We start from the raw sequence: 17359 nt of genomic DNA, 5'->3' as shown, positions 1-17359 counted from the left end.
TGTCGCTATGTCTCTCCTTCTGTCTGTCTGGCAAGCGCACGTGCCCTACAGTGAAAATCTCTCCCCCCCCCCCAAAAAAAAAGCCTTTTGGGTGTACTTCCTTTCTTTCCTCTCCTTTCTTTTCTATTAAACCTTCTTTTCTATCTACTTCATTCGCGGTTGCAGTTTCATTTTGCACCTAGAGACAGATCTCTAATTTTAGTGATCAGGACCCAAAGAACCAAGGATTTCACAACGCCCGCTCAACCCTTTCCCATCCGTTAACAATGCAACACAAACTGCTTTCCTGGGCCCAGCAAGGCAGCGCAGGTGGTAAGGTGCGCAGGGCTAGAGCCATACCGGAGGCCTTGCGTTTGGAGCCCAGGTCAACACGAATTATTGGGTGCACGCCCAGGCGCCCCAGGCAGGCAGGTCCCAGACTCAAGCTGCGGCTGCTCATGTGGGAGCCCAGCACCTTAACCACTGCGACACCCGCTGGCCCTCCGGACCTAACAGGCTGTCGTCGGCTTGTCCCGCAGCCCCAGCGTCCTCGTCCCTCCAGCTCCGCACTGAGGGTTCCTCCACTGCCGCCTTGGCGAGGCCGAGCTGGTGCGTGGCCATAACCCACAGGGCGGCCACCCAGGCCCCCCCCGCCGGCCAGTTCCGGCAGAGCACGAGGACCGGGTCCCTCCGCACCGCAGGGCGCCGCTGTCACCACCCACCTGAGGGACGGCTCCACCGCCGCCTCCGCCTGCATGTCCGGGAGGAGGGCAGTGTGGCGGGAAGCTCCTGTGAACAACAGGTGGCCTCATGTGTAACTCTCAGGTTGCTCGGAGAAGAAAAAGCACACACCTCAAACGGCGGCTGTTACTGAAATGGGCAGCGAGCCCACCCGGCCCTGATCTGACGGGCGCGCCCACTTCTCAGGGCCTCCGCACACCCGGCGGGCCTCCAGGCGCACTGAGCAATGCGCAGGCTCTGCCCCGCCCCCTGTGCGGCTCGGCCAATCACCGGGCCTGGAGCCTCGGGCGGGAAGCCGCGCTCGGGCCGCGTGGTGGCCTCGGCCTGTCGGCGTGAGATCTCGGACATGCGGCTCGGGCAGAGCCCTGAACTGTCTGTTCCAGGTTCGCCTGGAGGGGCTTAGAAACCGCCAGCGGGACCTGGCTGGAGGCCTGGCTGGGCAGGGCCTTCCTGGGCATCCACCGGGGGCCAGTCCTCGGGGTCGCGGCTTGGCGGGGACTGGGTCTCCTCCGTCTCACGCGCAGCCCTTGTGAAAAATAAAGGCTCCCTGTCCCAGGCCTGTGTGGTAAGAATGCGGCAGAGGCCTTGGGGATTAAACTCCCCAGAAGTCCAGCCGAATGGGGATTTGTTAAGTGGCCACGTTATCTTCACAGAGTTTCTGTTTGAGGGGTTGGGCTGAGGGAAGAGAGTGGAGGTGTCGCCTATATCCGAGAACCCTGTCGCCTGAGACGCCCTAATCTGTTTAAGGGACCATTAGGCCTCACTAGAGTGTTATGGGTAGGAATTATTTCAGCCTCATAGATGAGTTGGTTGAGCCCCAGGCATGTTAAGATTCATCTAGTATGACAATGACCAAAACTGAATCCGGGGGAGCTATCACAGTTTATTTATTCATCAAACACGAAAGTGACAGACGTATTCCCACCAAGAAGCTCACAGTCTAGTGGGGAGTTTGTACAGGTTAGCTAGAAGATCTCAAAGCTAATTGTAAAATCAAATCAGAATTATGTACATGGCCTGGGGAGTGGGAAGGAGAGGAAAAAGCACCTCCTCATGGCAAATGGTTCTGCTGCAATCCCTTGTCAGTCTCTTTCCTTTCTGGATTTTGGGTTATGCACACATTGTCTGGAGTGTTTCTCAAGACTCCAGTCCAGGACTTAAACCTCGCAGTCAGTCAACCATGTGGGATCCTGCTGCCTTATCCACCAGGTCATAGAGCCAGTCCATAGCAAATGCTGAAGACAAAGAAAAATTAATCCTACTCTCTTCATCTAACATCCCATCATATCATATACTTTAATTCTTGTAAGTTTAATTTATTCATGATAGTACATTCAGGGACATGAGCTAGAGAAACACCAGCAACTGATCTCACTCTTCAAACCCCCTTCACAATCCTCTAGCTGATTGGGATTCTGGGCATAGGTGTACCCACCTGGCATGTTTTCATGCTAATTTAGGGATCTAAACCTGCAGATTGCCATGTGACTTCCAGCACGGCAGTTCAATTTGCTACCAACCGTACCACCAGGTTCTGCCTAGGACTCTGCCATAGAGTAAAACTTGTGTTTTAATTTTTTCCATGAACTTTTGAAATCCCCTTGTACAACTTTTCTTTTATTGTCGTATCTTCTGAAAGTTAATTGCTGCCATCCAGACAGATCTCCTCTATGCTGCAGTATATAGCCCTTAAGAGAAAAGACGGTTTACTTCTAACCTATGATAAGTTTTCATATCTAACTTAGCATATACAAAGTTATATACATGTATACTAAAATTCTGACATTTGCCTCACTGATTTTTTTGGATTATTTAAAAATTTTAAGATATCAGATCCAATCAGATATCCCACATTTTACTGTTTACCATGTTTCTTTATTATTCTTAACTCCAGAACTTTTGTGTTTGTTTCTCATGACATTGACATTTTTTAAGAATGCATACCAATTTGTTTTGTAGAGCACAGGTTTGGTAGAACACAGATATGAAAACCACTGCTAAGTCAAAGTCAAAATGGGAAAAAGAGAGTACTCATCAACATTGTTGTCATTGGACACATACATACTGGCAAGCTCACCACTACTGGCCATCTGATCTACAAATGTAGTGGGATCGACAACCGTCATAAAATTGGAGAAGGAGGCAACTGAAATGAGAAAGAGCTCCATTCAAGTATGCCTGGTCTTTGATAAACTGAAAGCTGAGCGTGAGCATGGTATCACCATTGATATCTTCCTGTGGAAATTTAAGACCAGCATATATAATATTATGTGACTATCATTGATACCCCAAGAGGCTTTATAAAAATATGATTACAGGCATCTATCAGACCAATTGTGCTGTCCAGATTGTGCTGTTGGTGTTGGTGAATTTGAAGCAGGTATCTCCAATAACAGACCCATGAGCATAGACTTCTGGATTACACACTGGGTATGAAACAACTGATTATTAGTGTTAACAATGGATTCTTCTGAGCCACCCTACTGTCAGAGGAGATACGAGAAAATTATTAAGGAAGACAGCACCTACATTAAGGAAATTGGCTACAATCAAACACAGTAGCATTTGTGTCAGTTTCTGGTTGGAATGGTAAAAATATGCTGGAGCCAAGTGCTAATAGGCCATGGTTCAAGGGATGGAAAGTCACCTGTAAAAATGGCAAAGCCAGTGGGACTACATTGCTTACAGCTCTGGATTGCATCCTGCCACCAACTCATCCAACTGACAAGCCCTTGTATCTGTCCTTCCAGGATGTATACAAAAGTGATGGTATTGGCATTGTCCCCATGGGTCAAATGAAGACTAGTGTTCTCAAACCTAGTATGGTGGTCACTTTTGCACCTGTCAATGTGACAACTGAAATAAAGTCTGTTAAAATGCACCATGCAGCTTTGAGTGAAGCTCTTTCTGGAGACAATGTGGACTTCAATGTCAAGAACGTGTCTGTCAAAGATGTTTGGCATGGTGATGTTGCTGATGAGAGCAAAATGACTTACCAATGAAAGCAGCTGGCTTCACCACTCAGGTGATGATCCTAACCATCAAGGCCAAATCAGTGCTGGCTATGGCCCTGTACTGGCTTGTCACACAGATTACATTGCTTACAGGTTTGCTGAGCTGAAGAAAAAGATTATTGATTGCATTCTGGTAAAAAAAAAAAAAAAAGGATGATGGCCCTATATTCTTGAAATCCAGTGAGGCAGCCATCATTGATACGATATCTGGCAAGCCCATGTGTGTTAAGAGTTTCTCTGACTATCCTTCTCAAGGTCATTTTGCTATTCATGCTATGAGACAGACAGTTGCCTTGGGTGTCATCAAAGCCATGGACAAGAAGGCTGTTGGAGCTAGCAAGGTCACTAAATCTGCCCAGAATATTCTTAATCCCTGCTACCCCAGTCTTAATCAGTGGTGGAAAGTCTCAGATCTGTTTGTCTCAAGTGGCCATTTAAGTTAAATAATAAAAGACTGATTAATGATAGCAATGCTCCTTAAAACCTTCAGAAGGAAAGGAAATGTTTCATGGACCATTTTTGTTTTTTATGTGTGTGGCAGTTTTAAGTTATTAGTATTTAAAACTTAATACTTTTAATGGAACCACATTGACCAAAAATCTGTAACAGAATTTTGAGACTCATTAAAAGAAAGTTTAATGAGGAAAAAAAAAATGCTGTTAAGCTTGGCCTCAGATCATTGAATGGGAAGAGCAACAGCCTAGGCAATTGTTTTTAATAAGTAGTAAGTTTATTAGTGGAATATGTTTATTAGTGGAACTAAGACCTAGAGGACTAAAGGATTTATAGGATATCACCAAAATGCCAAGCCAGTGAAATCAAAAGCTGGTCAAATTTCAAGGTCTGCTGGAGAATATCAACTGCTTGCTGGATTGAGCTCTAGAGAGCCACCCCTTACTTCAAGAAGCATTATCTTAGCCACCACCTTTGTTCTTCGATCAATGGAGTTTGTGACAGCCCTGGCAAAACTCTTGATGGAGGCTAGCTGTCCCATCACTCTGGACTACTTGAAAGAACCAGTGACTATCAGCCACAGGCATAACTTCTGTCTCTCCTCCATTAACATGTCCTGTAAGGACCTAGATAATAATTTCCCCTGCCTTTTTTTTTTTTTTTTTTTGCCACTTTTGCTGTCCATCAAGGAAATTCACAGTCTCCAGCTAGGTAATTGGACTGAATTAGCTTGGGTATTTCTGATAAGAAAAAGTGAGAGGAAGAGAAGAGTCAGGAAGAGAAACTTGTATGTGAGAAACACAACCCTTTACTGTGTGAAGGACCTAGAGGCTTTATGTTCACAGTGTAGTTTCTCTACTGCTCACCAAGATCCCTGTGTTTAGCCCATAGAAAAGGCTGCCTCTATTATAGGGGAAAAAAATGCAACATTGCATTGAGCCATGGCAAAAGGGAGTAAAACAGTGAAAAAGGGATAACTATGCAAACTAGAAAATCACTGTAACTGTTAAACCACATTATATTGGCCTAAAAAGGCCTCTGTACTCATATATTTTAATTTTTGTAAGTAAACCATAACCTCCCTTAGAAATCTGCTTCCTTAACAAATTGACGAGTCATGGCCAATCACAAAAGCCATACTTCAGTCAATCGCAAACAGCCTACCTTTTCAAACTATATTCATACAGGCAAATGCCAAGCTGTAACCAATCTAGCTGCTTCTCTTCCTCAATTTTTTCCCCTCACTTCCATTTACATCACTTTTAATTTCCTTGGTCATAAAAGTTATTGGATCTTGTGGCACCATGGTGTTCCTCAGAAGCCATTCTGGGGGCTGCCCATTTGGGAATCATTTTTGCTTATTTAAGCAGCTAAACTAGATTTGTCTAAAGTTTTTCTTTTAACAGAACTGAAGAAAAAGGTGAAAAAATAGGAGAGACAAAGTAAAGTTTGAATTTAAGAAACTTAGATTGTTTCTCTAAAATGAACAAGAGACTAGTTTTAGACAATTACAAGATGAAGAAATTGATATTTTAGCAAAACTAAATGAAGACCAAACCATATTCAGAACATGCTTCATTAAAATGTCTATTATAGGATGGGACCAGCAGATGGTGTAATGGTTACATCACTGGACTCTCGGACTGAGTGGCTTAAACTCATGCTGGGCATATGTGCGTGCATGCCCAAGATACCAAGAGAATGGAGGAGAAGAAATTGCAGCGTGGCCATCCCCCCTGGGGGGTGATTTCTCACTTTCGGTTTCTCTGTCTCTTTTTGGAGAGCACACATGCCCTATAGCAAAAAACCTCTCTAAAAAAAGTCTGTCATAAGAGATAGAGAATATGTGATGCCAGACCTGGAATTACTGGCAAATATTGACTGTATTTATCACAGATACCAAAATTTAAAATGTTCTGGATATTTTTCATTCAAATTTTCAAAAGTATGGTTATTTTCTCCCTCCACAATATTCTGGCCTAGACAAAATTATCAAGTGAATTCAAGTAGATATAATGCTAGATCCTGACAGTTCTTTGTAAATTTACTATCTCAGAACATAGGAAAAACTGCAATATGGAAATACAACATAAAATTTACTTCATAGCCAAAGATTTTTTTCTCTTATTATTTTTGGTTCTGAGGTATATAATTCTTTATTTTTAAGAGATATTTTTGCTATAGGGTGCATACAGTTGCCAGAGAAAAAGAGTGAGATAGAAAGACAGAAAGCAAGAACTCACCCCACGAGGATGGCCATGCTGCAATTCCTTCTCCTCCATTCTCCATTCTCTTAAAACTAATGCACCTTGCATGAGTTTTAAACCACTGGGTCCAGGACTCAAACTGCCGTAGACTACCTGAGAATCCAGCAACGTAACCATTACACCATCTGCTGGTCCCTCTAAGGAATATAATGCTAGCATGCAATACTGTGAGGTAGAAATGAAAGAGAAGCCTGAATGCTTGGATGTCTGTAAGGACTCCCCAAGAGGGAAGAAGAGTCAGAACCAACCAATTTTAGTACAGGATGGATTATGGGATATTATTAGTTGAAATAGAGTCATTATATTGCATTGAGTCAAAAGAAAGTTAACCGACACCTAAGAAGATAGGCATGTTCCCTTTTTTATATATATAAATAAGGTTTTTGCCACCTGTGCTCACAGGAGAGGGAAAATGAGAAATCACCCTCCAGGGAGAATATCCACACTGCAGTCACACACGCCTGGCCTGATTTTCAAGCCTCCAGGTCCAGGACTCGAGCCATACTCGACTATGTGGGAATCCAGCAACTGAACCACACTATAAGATAAGCATTTTTTAAAGAATCTAAAATAGGTGAAGTTTTCTTTTACGGTATGAAAGATAGATCCCTTTATACGTTTAATGATTATCTTACTTTTATACTGGTACTGAGTCAAAACCTCTTAAAAATCTATATAATGATAAATTCTGAAAGATGAACTATCGGAAGGTTTTCAATTGTTTTTCCTTTCAGTTTATTGATATAACTAAGCCAGTGAATTAATGAAACAAATCTAATTTTTTTTTGTTTTTAGACAACCATAATAATTTTTTATTTATTTTTTATCTCAGGTGTTTATTTACTTATTCTTTATATTCTTTTTGGGGGGGTATTGGGTTTTTTTTAACTAACATTTAATTACATATATCTTTACAAAATGTCTTTTTCCAGCATGAATACCACACATATCAATCAAGACAAAGAAATTCCTATATACATTATCATCAGCAAATAGCCTTTCATTATTTGCCACGTTTTCAATCTAGCCATCTATTTTTGTACATTTGTGTTATTCCATGTCCTAGAAATTGTAAATAATGCTCCAATAAACATGGATGTGCAAATGTTTTTCAAATGAGGTTGTTCTACCCTTTTGATAAATACCTAACAGTGGAATTACTGGGTCGTATGGTAGTTCTACTTGTAGGTTTCTGAGAACTCTCTAGATCATTCTCCAAAGTGGTTGTACTAATTTACATTCCCACAAACAGTGTAGAAGAGTTCCCTTTTCACCACAGCCTTGCCAGCACTTTTTTATTTATTTTTATAATTTTAGCCTGGGATTAAGTGGTATTTCATTGTGGTTTTGATTTGCATTTTCCTTATGATAAGAGATGTCGAGCATGTTTTCATATGCTTTTTGGCTGTTCTTATGTCTTCTTAGAGAATTGTTTGTTCAGCTCATTTTTCTTTTTTTTTTTCTTTTCTTGGGATCTTGGGCACGCACACACACATGCCCGGCATGAGTTTAAGCCACTGGGTCTGAGACTCAAACCATGGTCGGCTACATGGGAGCCCAGCGACATAGCCTTTACACTAACTGCTGGTCCCAGTTTGTCCACTGTTCAAATGTAAAATGCTATCGATTTTTTTTTTCTGGCTGATTTCTTTCTCCCATTGTTCCTTTAGATGCCTTGATTTATGCGAAACTGCCGTAACAGTTTTAATGTAGTGATGATATTCTAATTATCTCTCTTGATTTTTGACTAAAATGTGGATTCCCGGACCAGCAGTTAGCGTAGTGGCCATGTCGCTGGACTCCCACGTAGTTGACCGCAGTTCGCATCCCGGACCCAGTGACTTAAACTCATGCCGGGCGTGTGTGCGTGCGTGCCCAAGATACCGAGAGAACAGAGAAGGGATTGCGGCGTGGCCATCCCCCCTGGGGGATGATTTCTCACTTTCTGTCTCTCTCTGTCTCTCTCTGTCTATCTGGCGAGCGCACGTGCCCTATAAATGCTATTGATTTTTGTACATTTTGTACATTGCTTTTATATCCTGCCACTTTATTATATCTATTTATCACTTCCCGGAGGTGATTTGTGTGTGTGTGTGTGTGTGTGTGTATTCTTTTAGATTTTCTTTTTCTTTTTTTTAATAATTACTAAATGTTTTAGTTATTCACTTCTTTTAATTTGACCAGAGAGACACATACAGAGAGACAGGGAGAAAGTGAGAAAGAGTTTGTGATTCAATCCGTGGTTAGTTGTGTGGGAGTGTCCAGCACCTTAACTAACATACTACCCACTGGATCCCCTTGGATTTTCTAATGTATAGCGTCATATCACCTGCAACAGAGATGTCCAGAGAACCAGCAGGAGTTCTCAGGACAGATGTCAAATAAGGGAATCTGGCAATCGCTCTTAATACTACTTTTATTTACAGAAAACATGCATGATTTTGAGCACACATGCACATATGCCCAGCATGTCTTACAGTAATAACAATCAGCATGTAGCTTTTTTGCACCATGTTCCCATAAGAACATCCTTGTAAACAGAGTCTACAGCAATCAGTATTTTGCCCATAACAAGGCCTAAATTGGGAACATTTTTGGAGAATTGCTTCCTACAATCATCTCTTCAGCCACCCAGAATTTTTAAGGTACTGACAGGTAAATACATACGTGTAGAAAACATATCACTGTTTCAGATTTTTTGGAGATGTAAAATGACAGTTTTGTAGACTCTAATTTTAGAGTTCCATAATAATCTTCCAGTTAGAGGACAGATACACCTCCCTTAGGTCCAAAAAACTTTGCTTTTCAAAGAAAGTAATTTTGTTTTGTCTTTTGTTTTTAAGCTTTGCTATAGGGCATGTCCACTCACAGGAGAGAGAGAGAGAGGAAAAGTGAAAAAGCATCCCCTAGGGAGGATGGCCACACTGTAATCCCTCCTCCATTGTCCTCAAAGAATTTTGGACATACACACACATGCCCAGCATGAATTTCAATCCATCAAGTCCACCTGGGTCTTGCCAGATGGACATCCTCCTGCCCAAATCTCCCAGCTGGGACCACAGCACATACCACTATGTACAGCTTTTTCAGACAAAGTCTCACACTACGATGCCCAGGCCACCTTAGAGCTTTAAATCCTCCTGCCTCAAACTCCCCAAGTTGGGATTAAAGGTGCAAACCACTGCATCTGAACTTCAGGTTGGACAAGGAATGAAAGCTGGTCCTTCAGTGTAGCCCCTGCTAAGGAGCAGTGTCTTAGCAGAGCCTGTCACCATGGCTGGACAGATATAAATACAGTATGAATGTACATTAGACTCAGCAACAGCTGCACAGTTCCTACTGTCCCCAAGTTCTGGGAAGAACATGAAGCAGCATCACAGATCATCCTTCAAGGTCTGCCACTGCACAGATCCTAAGAGGTTTCTTGTCCGATCCCAGGCAGAAATAAGGCACAAGGACTTCAGAAAATCGATCAGCGAAAGAGTGAATGTGAGACATGTCATTAAGGTTGTAGAAGGAAATCTCACCCAGCTCATAGTCCAGGTAAATGCCAATCCTTCTGGGCTTCTCCTTCAGCACCACCAGGACTGGGGCAGGACCTGTAGCCATGTAGGCGCCATCCCACAGCTGCAGGGCCCAGCATCCACTCTGCCCCTTGCCCTTCCTGGACAGGGATTCTCTGCAAATGCCTACAGCCCACTCGGGCTTGTCCTCCACTTGCACCTCCCAGTAATGCCGGCCAGAATCAAAGCCCTGGGAACCCAGGACCACGGGAGAAAGCACAAATCGCTGTGGGCTCTGGGGGACTGACAGCTGCTTCCTCACATAGGTCACGCATTTCTGATCCTCTGAGACAAGCAGATTGGGATGTGCTGTGGCAGGATCCAGAGTCACCTGCTCTCTGTACCTGCCCATGACCCTCTGCAGGGCTGAGTACTGCAGTGGCAGGCTGCAGGCCTCCTTCTTCAGCCGGGAAGAGCTGCACTGGGGGAGCTGCAGGCTCTCACACCTGCCCACGATGGCCTTGAGCCCTGCCAGCACCTGCCAGTCTGACATCACGCTCCGCTCAGCCACCTCCCCTTGCAGCCCCTGGACTGTGTGGATGTGCTCTATCAGGGCCGACGTGTGCGCCTGGAGCTGCTGTTGCAGCTTCCTCTCCTCCTCCGCCAACCTGGACAGGGCAGCCTGCTGCTCGCGGGACATAAACTGCTGCTGGTGCTTGAAATCCAAGCATGTTTTCCTCCTCTGGTTCTCTGTGTTCTCGCTCTGCTCCGACAGCTGTCTGTGTTGGGCGTCCAGGAGCTTCTGAGCGTCCTCCATTCTGCCCTTCAGCGACTCCAGGTAGCTGCGCAGCATCTTCCTGTGCTGAGCATCGGCCTCCGGGACCGGCTGCACGCAGTGGCCCCAGTGGTCCGCAGCCCCAGCACACGGGGCGCACAGCAGCACCCGCTCATCTTCGCAGAATAAGACCTGGGGCTGGCCGTGCTGCTCGCACTCAGGCAGCTCCTCCTGTCTCTTCCTCTTGATGCTCTTGACCTTGAGCAGCCTGGCCAGGGCCACCATCCTGCCCAGCTGGGCGTTGCTCCGGAAGGGCCCGTCTCGGCATGGTTGACGACACACGGGGCATCGCAATCCATCCTGACAGGCCTGCTGGAGGCAGCAACTACAGAAGTTGTGTCCACAGTCGATGGTCACCGGGTCCACCAGATAATCCAGACAGATGGGACACTGCGTTTCTTCCTGGAGTCCGGCCAGGTCTGGGGCCGCCGCCATCGCACCGGGAGGAGGGTCTGGACTGCAGCCGCTGTGTCTGGGAGCGAGAGCTCAGAGGATCTCTGCAGTGAGGAGCAGACACGTCCCCAGCTCTCACCGTCCTTCCAGTCCTAAGCGCCTCCACCGTAAGTGTACCCTGACTTTGGAGGGCACTGGCCTCAGCAGTAGAGGCAGGGGGCCCCTGGCAGCTGCCGCCAAGTGGCTGGGCCACCAGCTGCAAAGGGCAGAGCAGACGAATCCACGCTCAGCAATTCCTCTTGGTCAGAAAGCAGACGCAACTGTAAAGTGCTGGTTTCTTCCTGGGGATGAAAAATAGGCCTTCATTAGTAAAAGGCTCCCCTCCCTCTCCTGGCCCTGCTCACTTCTCTGCTGTACGGGAGGTAACCAGAGTCTTCTCTCCAACCCCAGGAGCCCCACCTCCTTGTTAATCACCCAGGGGTGCACGGAACTGTGGGCAGTATGAGCTGTGCGAAGTAGACCCCGTTCCTGCATTTAACCCCAATTGGCCGCACCCCCTGGCGTCCTGCCAGTCGCGGGTACTAGTCACCTCCTTTTCTGACTCCTTAAGACAGGTGGATTCTGGACAAGGTTCCTAGAGGGACCAAGACCATAATAATGGCCTGAGTGGTGAGGAAAACTCGATATTGAGTTTGAATTCCGGGTGAGACCTGCTCTCCAACAGGCTCAGGAGCCACAGGCCAATACTTTGGCTCCAGCTTCTCACACCCTTAACCCCTGTCACCCACTTACCTGAACCAGGTGGCTTTGGCAGTCTTGGAGGCAGGTCTCCCAGACGAGTATCTGAGGCCACCCGCACAGAAAGCGGACTGCAGAGTCCGAGCGGGGACCAGCCTCTATACATACCGGGCAGGAGGGAGGTGCTACTAGGCCCCGCCCACCAAGGCCCCTCGAGGCCAATCTCTCTCCTGATTAGGTTAGACAGGTGGGCAGACCTATATGAGCACATATGATCTAATCTACACCTCTGCTGACTCCTGCTGTGCTCTCAACACTTTAATCCCATCTTTGCTGATAAGGAAACTGAAGTCTGAGGCTGAGACCTATTGGTGCTCTTACCAGGCATATGTAATTCTGGGGCCATCAGTTAAACATTTCATTTGGGAAAGGAAATAAAATAGTCCATTTTAAATTAACTAAGAGGCCAGATTAGTGTGCTATTCAAGAGAAGCCGAATTTAACATGGTGGTCACAGCGGACATCCCTGGCTGGTAGCTTCAAACACGCTGGGCACCAGAGCTAGTTCTCAAGGTTCTATGGTCTGGAGGATGGGAAAGGGATCATGGCATGCCCAGACCTTGTGAAGAGTTTCTCTCTTTCTCTCCTCTCCTCTTTTCTCTCTCTCTCTCTCTCTCTCTCTCTCTCTCTCTCCTCCCTCTCTCTCTCAGATGGTCATGAGCGCTAGCATGAATAAAGAAATAGAATTCAGTTAATTTAGCCTTAAGAGGCATGCAGACTTGGAGTATCAGCCATCCTTAAAATTATCTTATGACTTAGGGAAAGGAAATAAAATAGTCCATTTTAAATTAACTAAGAGGCCAGATTAGTGTGCTATTCAAGAGAAGCCGAATTTAACATGGTGGTCACAGCGGACATCCCTGGCTGGTAGCTTCAAACACGCTGGGCACCAGAGCTAGTTCTCAAGGTTCTATGGTCTGGAGGATGGGAAAGGGATCATGGCATGCCCAGACCTTGTGAAGAGTTTCTCTCTTTCTCTCCTCTCCTCTTTTCTCTCTCTCTCTCTCTCTCTCTCTCTCTCTCCTCCCTCTCTCTCTCAGATGGTCATGAGCGCTAGCATGAATAAAGAAATAGAATTCAGTTAATTTAGCCTTAAGAGGCATGCAGACTTGGAGTATCAGCCATCCTTAAAATTATCTTATGACTTAGGGAGCCTAGCGGGTGCTGTCACAGACTGGCTGGAGTCACCTCACCTGTAAACTGACATATTCTGTGCTGTGACATGAAAGGTTATAGTCATGAAAACCTACTTAGACTTTGTACCAAAAAAATGCTAACCAATGCAATTCTTTGAGAAGAACAGATGAATTTTAAGAAATGAGGCATTTGGCTAAACTGGCCTCAGAAAGATTAATGTAGGGAAGTCTCAGGTGCTTTCCAATCACAGCTGGCTGACATCATTGCTCAAGGATATATTTTTACCAAATAATTTACTGACTGTTGGCCTCAAAATAGAAGTACCCTAAATTTCTACAGACTCATATTGTTGTAACACACCTCCTACCTATGTTACTTATATGATGTGTAAATCATCAAAAAGTCAATAAGAAACGTGTGTTGTTCTTGTGAACCAGTGTTGTGAGTTCTTAGGAAAAAGAATAAACTTTTTTTCTTTTAAGGTTTTGCCATGGGGCATGTGTGCTTGCAAGAGAAAGACAGAGAGAAAATGATAAATCACCTCAAAGATCCCTCAAGGGATCCCAAATTACATCTAGTCACCCTGTCTTTTCAGTCTCTAATCTTAGCCCTTCTGCCTCCTTCTATATTTTGTGAGGGACATACTTGAAGTGTGCAAGCTTTGAATTTTGGAAACTGTTGCATGATTAGGATTTCCTCCTTAGATCTCAGAGTATTGCCATGCTGCAATCCTTTCTCCCACACTTCCCTCAGATTTTGAGCATTCACAAACATGGCGTCCAGTGTGATTTTCAAGCCGCCAGGTTCAAGACTCAAACCACAGTTGGCCATGTGGCTCCAGCTGCTGGCTCTGGAGAAAATAAACTTTTGTAATCATCCTTGTCCCCCATTCTTCATGTAAAAATAAACCCCAGCTCATGTATTTCAGAGCATTGGTTGCAGTTTTCTGATGCACTCACTCCCAGGTAAATCCCTGAGCTTTGGCACTTGAATAAACCTTTGTGCTTGCTGACAAGCTACTGTCAGACATCTTAATCTAAGGCTGACCCTTTCTAGAGTGCCTTTTCCAGCATTGTACAGAAGGAATGGACTTCTCACCCCTCACACAGATGTCTAAATTGAGTCTAGAAACTGCAGAGCCCTCCCCAGACACAGGTGTGGTTTACAGAGACCATCTCTGGGCCTGACTGACACACCGAAAGAGAAACCAGAAACCGTACCAAGCTCTGAAGCAAAGAGGCAGTTGAGCTGTTGATGGTTCCTGTTTCCTGAATCATTGAGTCTTACAGATGAGATAAGAATCCCTTGGGAGGAAAGGAGCACCCAGGACCACAGGAGGAAGGAGGAAGTCCTGGGGCTAGGAGGCAGCAGTGCCTGGATATCTGGTCTCAGAGCACCTGCTGCCTCCTGCTGCCAAATGCCCCCAGGGCAGAATGCCCCCTAGGTATCTTACTAGAATAAGGTCATGCTCCTGCCTAACCAAAAACGCAATCATCACACTCAGAAAATTAAATCACTAACACAATTTTATTATTCAAAAGTCACGTTGCCCCAGTTATCTCGACAATGCCCTTTATAGATTTCCCCCTCCCATCAAGGATGAGTCAGGGATTGCAAATTACATCTAATCACCCTGTCTTCTTAGTCTCTAATCTTAGCCCTTCCACCTCATTCTATATTTTGTGAGGGACATGCTTGAAGCATGAAAGTTTTGAATTTTGGAAACAGTTGCATGATTAGGATTTCCTGATGATTTCCTCCTTAGATCTCAGTGAAGTATTTCAGGCAGAAGTAGTATATGTGTGATGTTGTGTCCCTCTCAGTGCATTATTATTATTTTTTTTATTTGACCAAAGAGAGAGGCAAAGTGAGAAAACAGGCCACCAGGTCTGGGACTCAAATTGCGGTCAGCTATGTGGGAGTCCGGTGCTTAACCACCACCTCACCCGCCAGCCCCTTGATTTCAATTTCTAACACTGTTTTGCCCAATATTATAATTCAATTTGGAAATGTAGGTATCAGGTAATTATATAAATATTATTGCTAATTACTTAAGTTGCAATAATAGTATTATAATTGAAATTTTATCTGTTAGGAAACTAATAATACAATATTTACAGATGACATCATAATATGCCTAGAATTTGCTCCAAATTTCCAAAATAGGAAAGGGGTAGTTGGTGGAGATACAATGATGGACAATGTTTGTTTTGTTTGTTTGTTTGTTTGTTTGTTTTTTCTAGAGAGCACTTGCCTTCACCAGAGAGAGACCAACAGATATGGGGATTCGGGGGAAGCACCACCCAATGGGGTGTGGTCTTGCCACAATTCCTTCTCTTCTGTTTCTCCATCCTGTCCATATTTTAGGCATACATGTGCCTGGCAAGTTTTTCAAGCCACTGAGATTGGAATTTCCCAGCTGTAAACCATGTGAGATCTAGCTCTCCTAACGCTAGGCCACAGGGGGACCCTATCAATTATTTTGAATGATAGAAGTTGATTTCTTGTTACACATAGGTTCCGCTCTATCACTATAGATGCATAAAGTAGTCCATATTTCAAAGTTAAATTTCACAAGGCTAACTTTTTTTTTTTTTTTGAGGGGTTTTTGCTATAGGGAGCTTGCACTCACAGAGAGAAACAGAAAGCAAGAAATCACCCCCCAAGGAGAGACAGCCATGATGCAATCCCTTCTCCTCCATTCTCCTCTCAGGATCTTGGGTATGCACGCACACATGCCCAGCATGAGTTTACGCTCCCACGCCCAGGACTTAAAACATGGTCGACTACATGGGAGTTCAGCAACACAGCCATTATGCCAACGGCTGGTCCCTAAGCTAACTTTTTTTAGTACTAGAGGTTGTGTGGGTATATGTGCACAAGGGTGAGAGAAAGAGACAGACAGAAAGCGCCCTAGTGGGACCTGGTCATGCCACAATGTCCTTTCCCCCGTTCCTCCTTCCTGTCAAGACCCTAGACCTCCACCACTGTGTCCAATATGTTTTCCAAGCTGCTGGGAAGAATTTGTTTTGTTATTTATTTATTTATTTATATATTTTTCCACAAACATTTCCTTTACATTTTGCTCATACCCCATAGTTCTTGACAGTTAATAAACATCTTTAACAATTTCAAAATATTGAATTTTAAAGATAATGTTCAAAATATTTCTTATAATTTTGTTTCTATAACAACAAACAGTATGGTTTCAAATATTTTTGAGAAAATGTTTAGGGAACCAGCAGTTAGCATAATGGCTATGTCGCTGGATTCCCACGTAGTCGACTGTGGTTCGCGTCCCGGACCTGGTGGCTTAAAACTTACACCGGGCGCGTGTGCGTGCGTGTCCAAGATCCCGAGAGGAGAATAGAGAAGGGATTGCAGCATGACCATCCCCTCTGGGGGGTGATTTCTTGCTTTCTGTCTCTATGTCTCTCTCTGTCTGTCTGGCGAGCGCACGCGCCCTGTAGTGAAAACCTCTCCGAAAAAAAAAAGAAAATATTTACATGTCAAATACTCAAATAGTTGAAAAGCAAATGCCCAGCACACAAAGTTCTCAGTTCAGCCCTGCCTACAAAGTATTCTGTGATATACCACCTGCGAGCAAAGACCAGTCTCTTTTTCTTCCTTCAAAGTCTTTCTCAAGATAATCCTCTGGTGCATTTGCTCTTTTGCAATCTCTACTGATTACAGTGCTGTGCTGGAAAAGTCCAGGTTATTTTATGTTATAAATTCTTTCATATATCTTCTCTAATCCTCTCTGCCAGGCACAACTATTTATGGTGCCCGCCATCTTTCTAACAGCTTCTATTAGCTTACTTGAGGAACTAGGGTCCCTAGTTCCATAGTTTTCTGATTAATCTTTAGATAAGACATTCCAGTCAAAGCCCTGTCCAATAATGAGTATTTCCAATTTCTGATTCAATGTGACAAGCATTATTGAACTATGCAAATAACCCTTCTGCCACAAAATAAGAATGCTCCCAAATATTTTCCAATTCCAGAGGGGTCAGGAAAAAAAAAAAAAAATGCTTAAATTGGGAAAACAAAGAATAGTAAAAAAAAAAAAAAAACATCAGTAACGTTTCATTCAAAAGTCATAAAATTCTATTTTGCCAGTTCAGTCTTCTGTTCAAACTCTCTTCTGTTGAATATGCAGCGTCACTGTGGTCCAATCTTTCCATTTAAATCCTTAAAGTTAACATTCAACGTTATTATTGATATTTCTTGTCCCTAGCA

At 44.3% G+C, this 17359-nt stretch overlaps 1 protein-coding gene and 1 pseudogene across 1 annotated transcript; one reads left to right on the top strand and one right to left on the bottom strand.

Annotated features, from left to right (window-relative positions):
* The first annotated feature begins 1066 nt into the window (after positions 1–1066).
* LOC102485502 (elongation factor 1-alpha 1 pseudogene) lies at positions 1067–4177 on the top strand (annotated as a pseudogene).
* Positions 4178–9835: 5658 nt separating this feature from the next.
* LOC102485067 (putative tripartite motif-containing protein 75) lies at positions 9836–11227 on the bottom strand. Its single transcript, XM_006156495.1, has one exon. It carries the CDS (start codon positions 11225–11227, stop codon positions 9836–9838), a length of 1392 nt encoding a protein of 463 aa, XP_006156557.1.
* Positions 11228–17359: the final 6132 nt, after the last annotated feature.

Source organism: Tupaia chinensis, unplaced genomic scaffold (genome assembly GCF_000334495.1).
Source record: "Tupaia chinensis unplaced genomic scaffold, TupChi_1.0 Scaffold000494_1, whole genome shotgun sequence".
Taxonomy (NCBI): Eukaryota; Metazoa; Chordata; class Mammalia; order Scandentia; family Tupaiidae; genus Tupaia; species Tupaia belangeri.
Note: the sequence above shows the minus strand (reverse complement) of the source record. Positions and strands in the feature narration are given on the sequence as shown.

Excerpts from the sequence above, each read along its gene's own strand:
- LOC102485067 (XM_006156495.1), bottom strand. The coding sequence starts at position 11,227 with ATGGCGGCGGCCCCAGACCTGGCCGGACTCCAGGAAGAAACGCAGTGT.